Consider the following 14122-nt stretch of genomic DNA (forward strand, 5'->3'; position numbering starts at 1 on the left):
TTAGCAAGTAAATTTTAATGAAATGTTGTGGTCGTCAAATATTTTTATGACGTCTGGGAAACTATATTTTAAGTTCAACGTTTCACCTCCTTTCATAACGTATATCTTGTCAATGACATTATATGAAACACCACAGCAACTAACGTCGGGTTCTATTTCTTTGATGTTTATATCGTCTGCCTCTGTCAAAAGTTTCAATAGTTCTTTCAAAATTTCATGAGGTGCGATGACATATGAGTTCACTTTTACAGGGTTGTGTTCGACCAAGTTTAACATTATACCTAAAGCTTGACAAATCTTCTCCTGAGTTTTAAGTTTGTCTTTAAGTTGTTGGTAGTCGTTTCGAATATCTGCAACAGAACTTAAGTCTCTGCTAACTTCAGGATATGTTGGTTGTTCTTTTACAGGAACTATTGTTATACCATCTTCGTCTTCGTATGGTTTCCCCACTTCAACATCTCTTTCTTTGACATTGACAACAACACTTTGACTGTTTGTTTGAGTTGGTGAATTTAACTTCACATCTGCCACCGCCATTAAACCTTTTGAAACACTCACGCTTCTATTTTTCGGAAATGACATTTTACTTAGAATAAAAAGATGGACGTATTCGAGTATCTCTTCGAATTGAAGCAGAACAAAGTTTACACACACAAACAATACAAATACATTGACAGAATAGTTCTTTACACAAACAATGGAAAATGTTATAGAATAGCAGTCTTTGCTGAACCTAAATATTTTCATAAAGCAAAGAAAGTTGGTATAACCGAGATGGTGAAAGTTCTTGACGTTGACAAAAATATAACAACAAAACTTACAGATATTTCTAAAGGTAAGTTTATAATACAATTTTATGTCAAAACTGGCGTACTGTCAATATTTGACGGAGAGAAGTCAGTTCAAGAACAACTTACTGACCTGCTGCCAAAATCTGCTCGATGGAAGCTGTCGTTATGCCAATCTGAGGAGCCCCAGCAGGTTTCATCGAACGAATCTTCAAAAGAGCATCTTCCGTGAAAAGTGCTATTGGTTTTGTAAACTTCTTTGCTTTCAATTCATTTGGACCGTCTCTGTCACCAGTATATTGTATTTGAACTGTACCAACAGTTGAAATACCACCCATAAAGTCTTCTGAGTCAGCAAATGGAATGCCAAGCCAAAAGTTTGAACGGTCTCCATTTGTATATTGAGTGTTTTGAGCTCCTGTATGGGTCCATACTTTCACATATGGCATAATAGAACTTTGCATTTCAGGGTTAATGGTTGTTGTGAAGTTGTTGTTAAAGTTCATAGCATCTAATGTCAAGTTGTATGACCTCATATCCTCAACTGTAGAATATTCTTCTCTTGGATAGTATTTGCCATCTATGTTTATATGATATTTAATACCGGGGTTGTAGAAACAAGAATAGTCATTTATAGTTCGTCTGAACAGTACAAACATAGTATCTGCATGTTTCATTGCAGTTGTTAAAGCAATATCTGTTCTTGCACCTGGGTCAGCACTTTGGTTTCCAACTTCACCTGCAAAGTCTTTGACAGATATTTGGTGTATAGGGAACATAAGTGGAACTGCAATATATTTGGCAGCTAAAGCATTTGAAATATCTGGGTCCAACATATAGACTGCAAGTCTGCTTTCTATTCTCTTGCATTCAAACTGTTCGCATGTAAACCTAACTGGGTCCCAAGCAGTTCCAGCAGCATTGAAATAATACTTTACTTCAGTGTTGAGGTTTGAGAAACCAAAGTCTAAGTCAACTTTGTCTTTGCAAAATTCGGCGAATGACGTTTGATTTGCTCCCTTTACGTCTGTAAGAGTGAATGGGTCTTGCGTTGGTGCAATGACTAAGTTATTTTTGCTTGGAGTAAGTTCGATAGAAATTTTTCCTGCCCAGTTTGGCAAGTATCTTAAAAACCTGAAGATGAGGAAAGATGACAAAGGAACTCTAAGTTTCAGTTTTACTTTGGTTACTGCTGCTGCAGTTTGTCCAGAAAGGTTAACATAAACTCGGAACGTTAGGGTCAAGTCTTCTTATTTTCTCAATAGTTGCATACTGGTCTGTTTGTTCTCTAGCTTGTGGTTGTACTGAGTTTCTCAAAGCGAACCATTCATAGTTTGCCCATGTTACTGTTTGAACTAAGTCAGAGTTAGAATATATCTTATATCCCATAAAAACTTCTGGAGCATATTGGTATCCGACATAGAAAATTCCATTGCAACCTTTCTTGTCAGACAACTTGGCAGAAGGTTTTATTTCAATGTCTTGTTCCACGTATAAGAAAGAGTTGTCAATAGAAATTATATGAAACCTGTCGCAAGCAATATCTACTGTTGTTGAAGAACCTTCTCCAAACTCACCTACGTTTCCATAAGAAACAGCAGTTGTATATTCGTAAGTTCCAGGAACTATTTCTGACCTTCTAATGGCATTGTCGCATTCGTTATACCATTCGGAAACATTTCCATTCATAGCATCCAAAACTGTTGGCGTTATATTCTGAGCGGCGTACATTTCATATGAGTAAAAATATAGAATAGTTGGATTTATATGTCATAATAGAACCCACTCCGACCAAGCTTTACTTTCTTCCTGACTGAGTTTTTAACTCTTCTTTTTCCTTCATTGCCCTCTGCTTGAAGTTGTTGCATCTTTGCATTATGTTCATCTAGTATGTTGCAAATTTCCCATGTCCTTTTTGCCTTTTGGCTCTGGTCGCCCATCTCAGGTAACCTATATCCTAGAAAGAGTTTGTCATAGTTTGTATTTGAGTCTTCGCGTATTGTTTGCATGACTCTTTCCTGAGTTTCCGGTTCAAGCTCTTCAAACAGTGCCTGTCCATATGGAATATGCTCGTTTCCAAATATATGTTTTTGTAGCCATTCTGGTTTTCTTTCCATGTTACCAACTATATCTTTTGTGAATGGGAAGGCTTCTACCCAATCTTTCAGTCTTGCGTCGTTTATTTCTGTAGTTGGTTTTATTTTGTCAAGGAACATGTTTTTCAATACTAACATTTCATTTGGTACTGTCCATTTGAGTTTTCTTAAATATTCATCCCTTCTCGGTTCATTGTCTGCAAAGTAAGTTTTTATGACATTTTGTAAACTTTCGTTTGCAAGGTCATGTACAATAGGTTCTCTTCCTTCGCTGTCCATAACTTTCTTTCTAAACTCTTCACCAAATATACCATCTCTATGGTTCTGTGTAGTTCTTTGAGATAAATGTTCTAGAACGTCAGGTGTTATATTTCCATCAGCCATGTTCATTTCATACTGGTCCAAAATATCTGCATGTTTCATATCTTTCAATGGCATTAAAGCCGCGCTTAAAATACCAGCTATATCTGGTTCACCATTGACTTCCATTGCGTCTACAACTTCTTGGAATTGTGGTTGTAAGTTTATGAACCACCTATCCGGGTTAGCTTTATGACCCCATCTCATTGTAGTTCCATCGTCTGCAGAAACAAAAGTAGGTTTGTTTCCATCTTGGTTAGGTTCTGAATGAACTTTAAACAATGTTTCATTTCTATATGTTTTCTTGAAATTTAACCTTTTATCTTCACCGAGTTCATCCGAAGATTGAACGTTAAATGCTCGTAAGTAAAAAGGGTTGTTGTATTTGTGTACATTTTCTTTCAGTACTTCCATTCTATGCTGAATATTTTCATCTGGTGTTGGAGTCTTTTGTATGTCGGCAAACATTTTTCGATATTCTTCTACTATGTCAGCCGAATTTTTTTTAGACTCTTGGAAATATTCCATATTCTCCGCATACTCTTGTTGAGGGTCAAGATTTTTCGGCTGTTCCAAATCTTCATCTAGTTCTGTGAAGTTAGTTTCCAAAGGAGTGACTTGTTCGTTTCCTTCAGGCTCTTCTAGCTGTTGTTGCTGAACTATTTCTTCCATGTCTGGTTGTATCTGAACTTCTTCCTGTGGAGTTTCTTGTACCTCATCTGCTGGCATTTCATATATTCCGAGACCGTTTTCAACAAGTTCCCTTTCTAAGTCATCCGGACTCATAAACCTTTCTTCTTTCGTTCCGTCTCCTTTTTTTACGCGTTTCATGAAGAGAGTTAAATTGTCATTTAGCTCTGACATCAAATATCTCGGAGTAAATTCATCCATGTCATTTGGATGATATGCTATTAAATCATATCCCTTAGCGAGCTTGTATTTTCCAGGTTTGAAATTATATCCCCTTTGGTGCAGAGCCATAAAGCTAAATAGGTTCGGGTCAGTATTTCCATCCTTGAACTTTCTAATAGCTTCTTTATATCTGTCACTAAAGTCAAGAGTATCTGGGTAACCATACTCTTCCTTAAGCATTTTTAAGAATTCTTGGTTTCCTTGTTCTCTACTTCTTTTATGTCCTTGCTCTGTTTGTGCTGGTTGTTGTGCTGGTTGTGGAGGTGGTTGCTGTGCTGGTTGTTGTGTTGGTTGTTGTGTTGGTTTTGGTTGTTGTTGTGGTGCATGCCTGTGTCTATGTCCATGTGACGATGTAAATGTTCTAGGTAGTCCTGGTGCAGGTGCTTCTCTTGGAGGGTTTGGTGGTATATAAGTTCCACCAGCTGGCACATATGTTCCATCTGCAGCATAATGTCCTACCTGACTTTTCGTTCTTAAGAAAGCATTTACTAGGTCTGTTTTGGTCTGTTGTAACTCTTTTTCTTGACTTTCCACAACAGTTGCTCTAACGGCGTCATAGGCACTTTGAACTGCCTGTCTCGTTGCTGCATCTGTTATTTTCGTCATATTTTGTGCTACTTCTTTTAACTCTTTGTCGAAACCTTCAGACTTCAGTTTCTTTCCAGATGAGAAGTCGTTCACTTGTTTCACCTTACTATGAAGAGCTTCGAAAGCGTTCTTAAAGTCAGCATTTGTTAAAGCTTCATTTGAACTATCTTCATCCGCTTGTATTTTTGTCCTTATTGACCCTATGAGTTGGGCTGCTTTAGCGTTGGCTTGGGCATCTAACCAGTCATTGTTAGCTTTTATATATTCTGCGCTTTTCATTGCCTTTTGCATAGCCGCGTCGTTATTTTTACTTTCTTGTGCTAAGTTTTCATACTGTACGGTTTGGTTTTGCAACTGTAAAAGTTTTTCTGCCTTTACATTTGCTTCAACTTCTTTTTTATACTCATCGCTATCCATATATGTCTTCAGGGCTTTTTGTTTTATTTCTTCATCTTTCAGTACTTTATATTGAGTAGTATGGTTTTTCAAATTTATGACATCTTGTTCCATTTTTGCTACTTCTGCTGCTTTTTCTGACACTTTTTTCGCATATTCCTCTGTACTTAGTTCTTTCAGTTGTTCTTCTTTCTTCTTTTTCTCTACGTTTAACTCATTGAGTTTCTTTGTGTGTCTGTCATATTCTAGTTTCTTTTCGTTTTCACTTATTTGCTTCTGTATGTCTATGTTTGACTTTTTGACATCTGTTATTTGATTTTTGAGTGAACTCAAATTCATTTGACTTTGAGGGTTATAGGCTGTTCCGTCTGCAGCTCCACCATAGCCTGCCATTTTCGCTAAAAGTGCCGCTCTTAAACCTCCACTCTGTGCACCAATAACTCGGTTTAAAAGCATAGGATTGCTTGACATTTGTTGCAACATAGTGGGGTCATTCAGCATTTGTTGTTGCAACTGTTGTTGTGGTGTCAGTTTTACTATTGGATGTTTCAATGCTCTCTTCCTCTTACGTATATTCTTACGTAGCTTACGTGGCATTTTAAGTGAAGTTAAAAAGCGGTTTTTGACAGATGTTTATATGACACTTTTTGTTCAGCACAAAAAACTACTCGGTCAAAGTGTTGTCAGTTTTGTAAAATAACCGTCCTATCTCCGTGCCTATGACGAAGAAATCATGAAAATTCAAGAGGGTAGAAAAGAGGTTAGAAAAGAGGTTATATCTAACCTTCTACCCTAAACATTATTTTTGTCTGATTTTACGAAGAAGTCTTGACAAAACATTTACGAAGAAGTCTTGACAAAACATTTACGAAGAAGTCTTGACAAAACATTTACGAAGAAGTCTTGACAAAACATTTACGAAGAAGTCTTGACAAAACATTTACGAAGAAGTCTTGACAAAACATTTACGAAGAAGTCTTGACAAAACATTTACGAAGAAGTCTTGACAAAACATGAAAACATATATAATTTGTGAAAAGCTCCTGGAAGACCCGTATATATAAGACCTTCATTTATACTAAACATCTTCGGGGCTAGAAGGCACGAAGTGCCTGGAAGCCCCACTACCTTTTTTTTTTTTTTTTTTTTTTTTTTTTTTTTTTTTTTTGAATATTAGATAATAATTATACAAAAAGTAATTAAAAATATTAAAAATGAGAAGATTACATTTAATTATTGATAAATAAGACTAAAAATGACAGAATTTTCACTGTATCGAAGGCTATTGAGATATATATATAAGATTTATTATGAAATTAGAAAAAAATAGATTTCAAATCCAGAGAAATTCATTGGATTTTGTAATTTCAGGAATAAACCATGGTCCGTACAAGCTTTATTATATTTGCATTACAAATATTTTAACTTTAAATCAAACCTATTAATAAGCAAAATAGAGAGAGCATCCAATTCTTAATTCACAAATATCAATATGATTCATTGTATAAATGCCGTTTAAAGATCGATTATTTAATTCATCAAACAAGAAATTTAAAAACGAAGAAATATTAAAACAAAATTACTCTGCGAACTTAAAATATGACTATCTAAACGATATTTGGCAAGAATATTACGGTAATACCGAATCTGTAACAAAAATTAATGAAAATAAATCGATTAATACAGAGAATTCGAATATTTTAGTTTCTAATGTATTATTTCAAGGAAAATATCAAGACAACATCATATATCTACGAAACTGCCAATCTCTTTTTGCTTACACTATTTTTGATAACAACCAAAATGATGATACAACTAAAATGAATATTTACCAAGAAAGTGGTTCCTGTGTTCAGTATCAAATTTGTGTTAAAAATGCATATGCAAAAAGCGATATTGGTGCAGCTCATTCTTATATTAACGCTTATGGAAACAATAATCTAATTAATTATATTAAAGATTCAACAATTGCGAATTCTCGAGGAGAGACAAAATTATTTGATTTGAAAAATGGACTGATCTTAATTGAAAATACGAATATATCTAATACTATTTCACGTGAAACTGGTACTGATTTGATATTTTATATTTATTATGGTTTCCAAGCAAGTATTTCATTTTCAGCTTTTATGAATAACACCATGGAAATGGCATCAAAATGTTTTTCATTTTATTTAAGCCAATCGGAGTATTTACATCATTTAATAATTCATTCGAATACAATTTATTATGACAAGGATAATTCAAATATATTAAATGGATTGTTTTACCTAGAAAATTCTAGAATAAAATTAAGTGAATGCAATATCATTAATAATAAAGCAAAATGTTTGATTTTAGCCTATGCTGGTTCCCTTACAATTTCGAATTGTTATTTTGATAGAAATACAATTAATAAAATTGGGCAGAGTATTGATGTCGATGCTCAAGCTATTATTAATAATGATAACGTAATGGTTAATGAATCAATTGCTAGTGAAGAAATAGATATAATAAACTCATTTCCTGGAGATGATATCTGTCGAAGTGAATCACTGTTTAATCATGAACTCATAATGACAAATATCTCAATTGAGAATGAAAATTATTCAATCATCGAATTTGATGAAAATATTCAAGTAAGAGTATATTTTGAACGTCTCCAAACAATTTCAAACATCGAAATTGAATCATGGATTGATGATGAAATAGATCACATTACGCAAAATGAAAATTTACAATCTAATACTAATTTTATTGTTTTTGAACATGCTTCACAAGGTATTTTTGGAAGTCACACGCTTCATATTCAACTTCATTCAAGAAATAAGGAATCTGATGTGATCAGTATTGATTTCACAAGAAGAAAAAAGGCAAAAATCACTGTTATCGACTCATTCTACACAGAAAGTAAACTTGTTTTAAGCGGGATTATTGACGAATCATATGATTATGAATATAAACACTGCGGAATGCATTTATCATTCTACAACATTACCAATGCAAAAACAATTTCTGTGTTTAGGGATGAATTTGATTTAATTTCATCTTTTCCAGAAAACTTCGATTTCAGGATGAATCCTGTTTTAATTTGGATGACAAATCGAGTAGATAAAGTTATAGGTGAAACTTATCACAAAGTATCACATAATAAAGGATTAAAATTGAATCCATGTACAAAATCTTTCACCCAATTAACATTAAGAAGAAATTTAATGGCAAATGTTGCTATATTCGCTTTTGTTAAGAAATCTTGAGACTAAACAAGATAATTTTACTTAATCACATAGCAAACATAAAGATTTTGAATGCTATTTTCTAAAGTATAAATAATTTTCAATATTCAAAATACTTATAGAGCAATATCAATAATTCTTAAATATAGTTACATGCAATGTATTTTGAAAGTATATTTGTCCTATTTACAGCCATTTGTCATCCTTGAAATCTTAATCTATCTCTGTGAATCCAAGATTTTAACAATACTTTGATTTGAACTATGAGAATCATAGAAAGATCTTTTGTAGAGCAAATATTCAATGGTTATAGAGTACTGCACTTATGTCTTCAAAAGTGTACTACAGTATGATTGGAGTTTATTTATTGATGTATTTAGAAAGGTCGGATCAATGCTCTCAATTTTTTTCTATCAAAATTTTGAAATGAATTAAGAGTTCACAAACAGGAGACTATTCTACATGGAACGATTACTTTAATGACAAATATGATCATAAGCGATATTCCTCCAATACAACTATTGATGGCAGTCAAAATTGCCTTATTGAAAAACATATTTTTCATTTCTCAGTCCAAATGGAGTTATTAACATTACAGGTGATGACAATACTAAAGTTCTTATTAATTTCTGCACATTCTCAAATTGTTCATCGTTACTTGACGGTGGCTGCATTTTCTAAAACAATGGGCAGTGCATTCAAAGCCACATTTGTAGTTACAAACCTACTTCAAGTAAATTAGGTGCTCATTGCGAGATATTAGTTTCAACAGATTTTCATTTCAAAAATTACTTCACTATGGGCTCGATTTCCAACGGGCAATGTTTAGCCCATACATCAGGCATATATTATGGAGAAATATGCTTTTCCTCAATAAATGAAACAGATAATACTGCCGAAGGAAATACTGCTTGCTATTTGGATGAGCCAAATATATCATGTACTGTAAAATATTGTAATTTCATGAAAAATATTGCTACTTCTAGATTCGCACTTATTACAGAATCTCGTCAAAATTTTGAAACTTTTTCCATAGCTTTAGTGAATAATACTCATGGACCCTCTGATAGAGGATTGATTAGTTGTTATGCAGCATATTCATATATATTCCGAGAATGCATTATTAAGAATAATAAGTGCTACAATTTCTTTTATGGCGATTCGCAAACAGTAATTCAATTGATTAAGTGCGTAATAAGTAATGTTGCTTATTCTCAGTATAAAGCCGGAAATTTACAATCATTATCAACAGATAAAACAAAATCTCTTTCAATTCCTTTTGCTCTCTATGAATCAAGTATGTGCTTTTCAAAAGAAAATTATAAATTAAAAGAATGCACAAATATTCCTAATATGGTTCCAATTGGAAGAATGGGAGCAAAACTGTTGATCGGGTTTTGGCAATCTTAATAAAAAGAAGTTTCTCTTCTATTCTATTGTAATTAATATAGATTAAAACTACATAACTAAATAAATTTTACTATTTTTTCTAATTTGCATGACAATGTTCACTAAATTTGGTTATGAATTAATAGGAAATCATTAACTCGTTATATCAAATTGAATTACGCAGTGAAATTTTGAATGTTATTAAGATATTTAGAAATTGCATTGGATTTTATATTTTTAATTTGAAAACCTATTAAATCTCAGGTTGGTAATATATTTGCAATGTAATAGAGAATCAAAATAAAAAAATTGTTTTAGAAATTAAATAGAATTTTAGATTTTTAGTTTGTTTATCCCCTAAGTCTCTGCTTTTTAGGTATTTGTGCTGTAATTTATTTTAGAGTTTAAAAAATATTTTAGAAATTAAATAGAATTTTAGGTGTTTAGTAAGAAAAATTACCGTTTAATTAAAATTTGTCCTTTGAGCATGCAACACCCCAAATTTCGACCTTTTGCAAATATAACCAGCGATTTCCTGACCAGTTGTGGCCTGTCTGAATAATTCTGAAGTATTTAAAGTATCCGTTGGTATCTATCGGCCAGGTTTTCTCGGAGAATGGTTCCTTGAGTGAATCATCGTTGTTATGAGTAGAAAGGACGATCCAATTCTGGCGATCATTAGATGCCTGGAAAGCCCAGTTCTTGAGTGTTGATGTACCACCGTGGGACCAGATTCCGTAGTGAGTTGGCTGAATATATAATTCTTTGAACTCGAAAAGAACCCAGGCGTTGCCGTCTGACTCGGTAAACCAATGCTTGATTGGATCCTCCTCGATAATTGTCGCTGGATCACGTCCATTGAGAGAACCTGAAGCTTCGACGCCAACTTGGCCTTTGAGTCTCTGGAAAAGGCCTGGATCCGGAGGAGCAGCGAGGCAGACTGCGGAGAATGTTGGCTTCTTGAGAGAAGAGTCTGGTAAGGCTGGGTCGAATTGTTTGAATTCTGCGAACTGTTCGGGGTCGATTTGAGCTGCTCTGCAGTATTTCGCGATGATATCGTCACGGACGTATCCATTTGAGAAGCGGGCCTTCTTAATGAGAAGTTTCATTTCTGGAACTTTTAAGAAAGCAAAATCAGTGTTTGCAGACATTTTTTCCATCAATGTTGCGCAGAACTTCATGAAACGGGTGAGTGCAGAAAGGGCAAAACCGACGGATTTGAGGAGAACGATTGCTGTATCAGGATTTGCGACAGTCTGGAGAAAATCATTGATAGTGTTGAAGAGTGTATCTATTTTGAGATAGAATGCAAGCTTCATAGCATTTGCGAGGTTATCGAGATTTAATAAAATTTTCTTTGTATAGAGGAAAGTGATGAAAAGCTGGAATGATGATGCCGAATAGTTTTCGAGTGTGCAAGTTGTGACGGAATTATCCTTGAAATATTCGTTGAAATACTTAGAGCAACCTGCCAATAAAACGCGATGAGCTTTGAATTCTTTTCCTTCGACAATGATTGTGCAATCAACAAATCTTTGATCGAGGGCAATCTTTTCGAACTCAAAGACCGTGTCTCTAGTGAGAAGCTGGGACTGTTCAGTCATTTGATTTAAATCTTTACGGGGACTCTCAATTTGATAGGTTTACAGAACACTCAATGCAATCAGAAAATTTTTGTGATATTCGTTTATTTGGAGATTATTGCTCACTCTTTGATCTCAATTCAATAGTTTACAGACCGAACATAATTATATCAAAATTGACGTTTTCTAATGAATATGTATATCACTATTGCATAACGAGTATGACCTATATATCTGGTTTATTTATCCATGATGACGATTATTTTGTCAATTTTACGAATTTATTTTTTTATAAAAAATTTTTTTTCTTCGCCCTTTTAGTATTTAAATTATTTTATGTAACAGGCAAAGGATTTCCTTATTCGCTCTCAGCAATCAAATTGGAGGCGAGTTTTTGGCCACTCGCTCCTTTCTTTAGCAAATATTGAACAGATATTTTATTTTTAAGAGAGCCATAAATACGAATAAAATCATCGATTTTCCTCATATTGTAGACGTCATATTCGCAAGATTTAAATTGTAATTGAATCGATCGAAGTCATTTGATCAATAAAATCGTTCAATTGAATTTTTTGCAGAGCTGCGTCATATTCATGGTACTATTTTGAGAATGCTGGACGAATGCACTATTTCTCTTCAAATTTTTGTAAAGATATGGAATTTTTCTACTATTTGTTGTAAATTTTCGCCATTTGAGAAATTCAAAAATTAAAAATAAAATTTTAATCTTGATTTTTTTATTTTCGTGATTTTTTGAAACTTACATAAGCGATGAAATACCTTTTTTAAGTAATCGTTTATTATATATAAATATATCTTAATAAATTTAATTCCTTAAGGTAGAGCGTGTTCAAATTTAAAATCTCATACAATATTTTCTTAATGGCGTATTTTTCTGAGGTCGCCCAAATAAAGGCGAATTCAAAATTGAGAACTCCAAGGCGTATGGCGAGTATTCAAAAAGTACGCCACTTACAAAATATTGAATGTGGATTATCAATTTTTTGGCGTGTTCAATTTCAAATTTTGATATTTATGTTTATTTTATTCAGTATAATGCTAAGAATTAAAATATAAAATTCATAGAATTTTTTCTTTGAAAATATTTTACATTTTTATTAGACCACTCCTAGACTAGTCATCAGGTTATCCTCAGATCATCCTCAAACTACTCCTTATCAGATTACTCATCATCCTCAGACTACTCCTTAGACCCCTCCTCATCAGACTACTCCTCAGATCTTCCTCATAAGACTCCTCCTCCGATCTTCCTCCTGAGACTACTCTTCAGACTACTCCTTAGAGTCCTCCTCATCAGACTAGTCCTGAGACTAGTCCTCAGACTACTCCTGAAACTACTCCTCAGATTATCCTCAAACTACTCCTCAGTCTAATCCTCAGACTCCTCCTCAGATTATCCTCAAACTACTCCTCGGTCTAATCCTCAGACTCCTCCTCAGATTATGCTCAGATTATCCTCAAACTCCTCAGTCTAATCCTCAGACTCCTCCTCAAACTCCTCAGTCTAATTCTCAAACTCCTCCTCAGATTATCCTCAAACTCCTCAGACTACTCCTCGGTCTAATCCTCAGACTCCTCCTCAGATTATCCTCTGACTCCTCCTCAGATTATCCTCAGATTATCCTCAAACTACTCCTCGGTCTAATCCTCAGACTCCTCCTCAGATTATGCTCAGATTATCCTCAAACTCCTCAGTCTAATCCTCAGACTCCTCCTCAAACTCCTCAGTCTAATTCTCAAACTCCTCCTCAGATTATCCTCAAACTCCTCAGATTATCCTCAAACTCCTCAGACTACTCCTCGGTCTAATCCTCAGACTCCTCCTCAGATTATCCTCTGACTCCTCCTCAGATTATCCTCAGATTATCCTCAAACTACTCCTCGGTCTAATCCTCAGACTCCTCCTCAGATTATGCTCAGATTATCCTCAAACTCCTCAGTCTAATCCTCAGACTCCTCCTCAAACTCCTCAGTCTAATTCTCAAACTCCTCCTCAGATTATCCTCAAACTCCTCAGATTATCCTCAAATCCTCAGACTACTCCTCGGTCTAATCCTCAGACTCCTCCTCAGATTATCCTCTGACTCCTCCTCAGATTATCCTCAGATTATCCTCAAACTACTCCTCGGTCTAATCCTCAGACTACTCCTCAGATTATCCTCAAACTCCTCAGACTACTCCTCAAACTACTCCTCGGTCTAATCCTCAGACTCCTCCTCAGATTATCCTCAGATTATCACTTTACATATATATATCGATAACTAAATAATTACTTATTATACTTTCTTTATTTTTTTTATTTTAAAATAATATTAATATATCTTTCTACGTTTAATGATGAAAAGAGAAAGAGGAGTAAAAAGAGAAAAGAGAAAAGAAAGAGAGAGAGAGAGAAAAAAAAAGAGAAAGAAAGAAAAAAAAAGGACGGCGATAATTTTGTATTGTTTTGTTATTCGGCCGAATGGCGGGTACTTTATACCCGCCATTCGGCCCCAAAAATGGCGTATTATTCTATTTTTAAACGGTCATGGCGTAAAATCGTCGCATCCCTATGAGAACAAACTCGTTAATATTAACCAAATTTTTAGAATTTTTTTAAAAAATATGGTAAAAAGACTTTAAATATAAAATCTAAAACCAACATTCAACTTGATTATCCAAATTGATGATTTTATTTATAAGAAATTCGTTTTATTATTGATATTGAAATATCATAAAATAATAATATCATAAAATAGGTATCTACTATGCAATTGATTCCTTTAGCTTCTAAT

At 34.0% G+C, this 14122-nt stretch overlaps 8 protein-coding genes across 8 annotated transcripts, besides 1 other annotated feature; 1 reads left to right on the forward strand and 7 right to left on the reverse strand.

Annotated features, from left to right (window-relative positions):
- On the reverse strand, window positions 1-537 carry TVAGG3_0364210 (protein of unknown function, DUF4106 family; the record flags this gene model as incomplete). The annotated part of the gene is made up of 1 exon (XM_051231526.1): window positions 1-537. The coding sequence occupies one exon, from the start codon at window positions 535-537 to the stop codon at window positions 1-3; it is 537 nt and encodes a 178-aa protein (XP_051101256.1).
- Window positions 1-6299: part of a mobile genetic element that runs on past the window's edge.
- TVAGG3_0364220 (protein of unknown function, DUF4106 family) lies at window positions 914-1324 on the reverse strand (the record flags this gene model as incomplete). The annotated part of the gene is made up of 1 exon (XM_051231527.1): window positions 914-1324. One exon carries the CDS (start codon window positions 1322-1324, stop codon window positions 914-916), a length of 411 nt encoding a protein of 136 aa, XP_051101257.1.
- TVAGG3_0364230 (protein of unknown function, DUF4106 family) lies at window positions 2552-2905 on the reverse strand (the record flags this gene model as incomplete). The annotated part of the gene is made up of 1 exon (XM_051231528.1): window positions 2552-2905. The coding sequence occupies one exon, from the start codon at window positions 2903-2905 to the stop codon at window positions 2552-2554; it is 354 nt and encodes a 117-aa protein (XP_051101258.1).
- Window positions 3021-3973, reverse strand: TVAGG3_0364240 (protein of unknown function, DUF4106 family; the record flags this gene model as incomplete). Its single annotated transcript, XM_051231529.1, has 1 exon — window positions 3021-3973. A coding segment is annotated over one exon (953 nt), but the record flags the coding sequence as incomplete, so codon positions are not given.
- TVAGG3_0364250 (uncharacterized protein) lies at window positions 4339-4500 on the reverse strand (the record flags this gene model as incomplete). The annotated part of the gene is made up of 1 exon (XM_051231530.1): window positions 4339-4500. The coding sequence occupies one exon, from the start codon at window positions 4498-4500 to the stop codon at window positions 4339-4341; it is 162 nt and encodes a 53-aa protein (XP_051101260.1).
- Window positions 5407-5737, reverse strand: TVAGG3_0364260 (protein of unknown function, DUF4106 family; the record flags this gene model as incomplete). The annotated part of the gene is made up of 1 exon (XM_051231531.1): window positions 5407-5737. A coding segment is annotated over one exon (331 nt), but the record flags the coding sequence as incomplete, so codon positions are not given.
- Window positions 6300-8787: 2488 nt separating the features above from the next.
- Window positions 8788-9819, forward strand: TVAGG3_0364270 (uncharacterized protein; the record flags this gene model as incomplete). Its single annotated transcript, XM_001307751.1, has 1 exon — window positions 9154-9765. The coding sequence occupies one exon, from the start codon at window positions 9154-9156 to the stop codon at window positions 9763-9765; it is 612 nt and encodes a 203-aa protein (XP_001307752.1).
- A 278-nt stretch (window positions 9820-10097) lies between these two features.
- Window positions 10098-11356, reverse strand: TVAGG3_0364280 (protein ubiquitination; the record flags this gene model as incomplete). Its single annotated transcript, XM_001307752.2, has 1 exon — window positions 10212-11348. One exon carries the CDS (start codon window positions 11346-11348, stop codon window positions 10212-10214), a length of 1137 nt encoding a protein of 378 aa, XP_001307753.1.
- Window positions 11357-14122: the final 2766 nt, after the last annotated feature.

The sequence above is a fragment of the Trichomonas vaginalis genome, chromosome V (genome assembly GCF_026262505.1).
Source record: "Trichomonas vaginalis G3 chromosome V, whole genome shotgun sequence".
In the NCBI taxonomy this organism is placed as follows: domain Eukaryota; phylum Parabasalia; order Trichomonadida; family Trichomonadidae; genus Trichomonas; species Trichomonas vaginalis.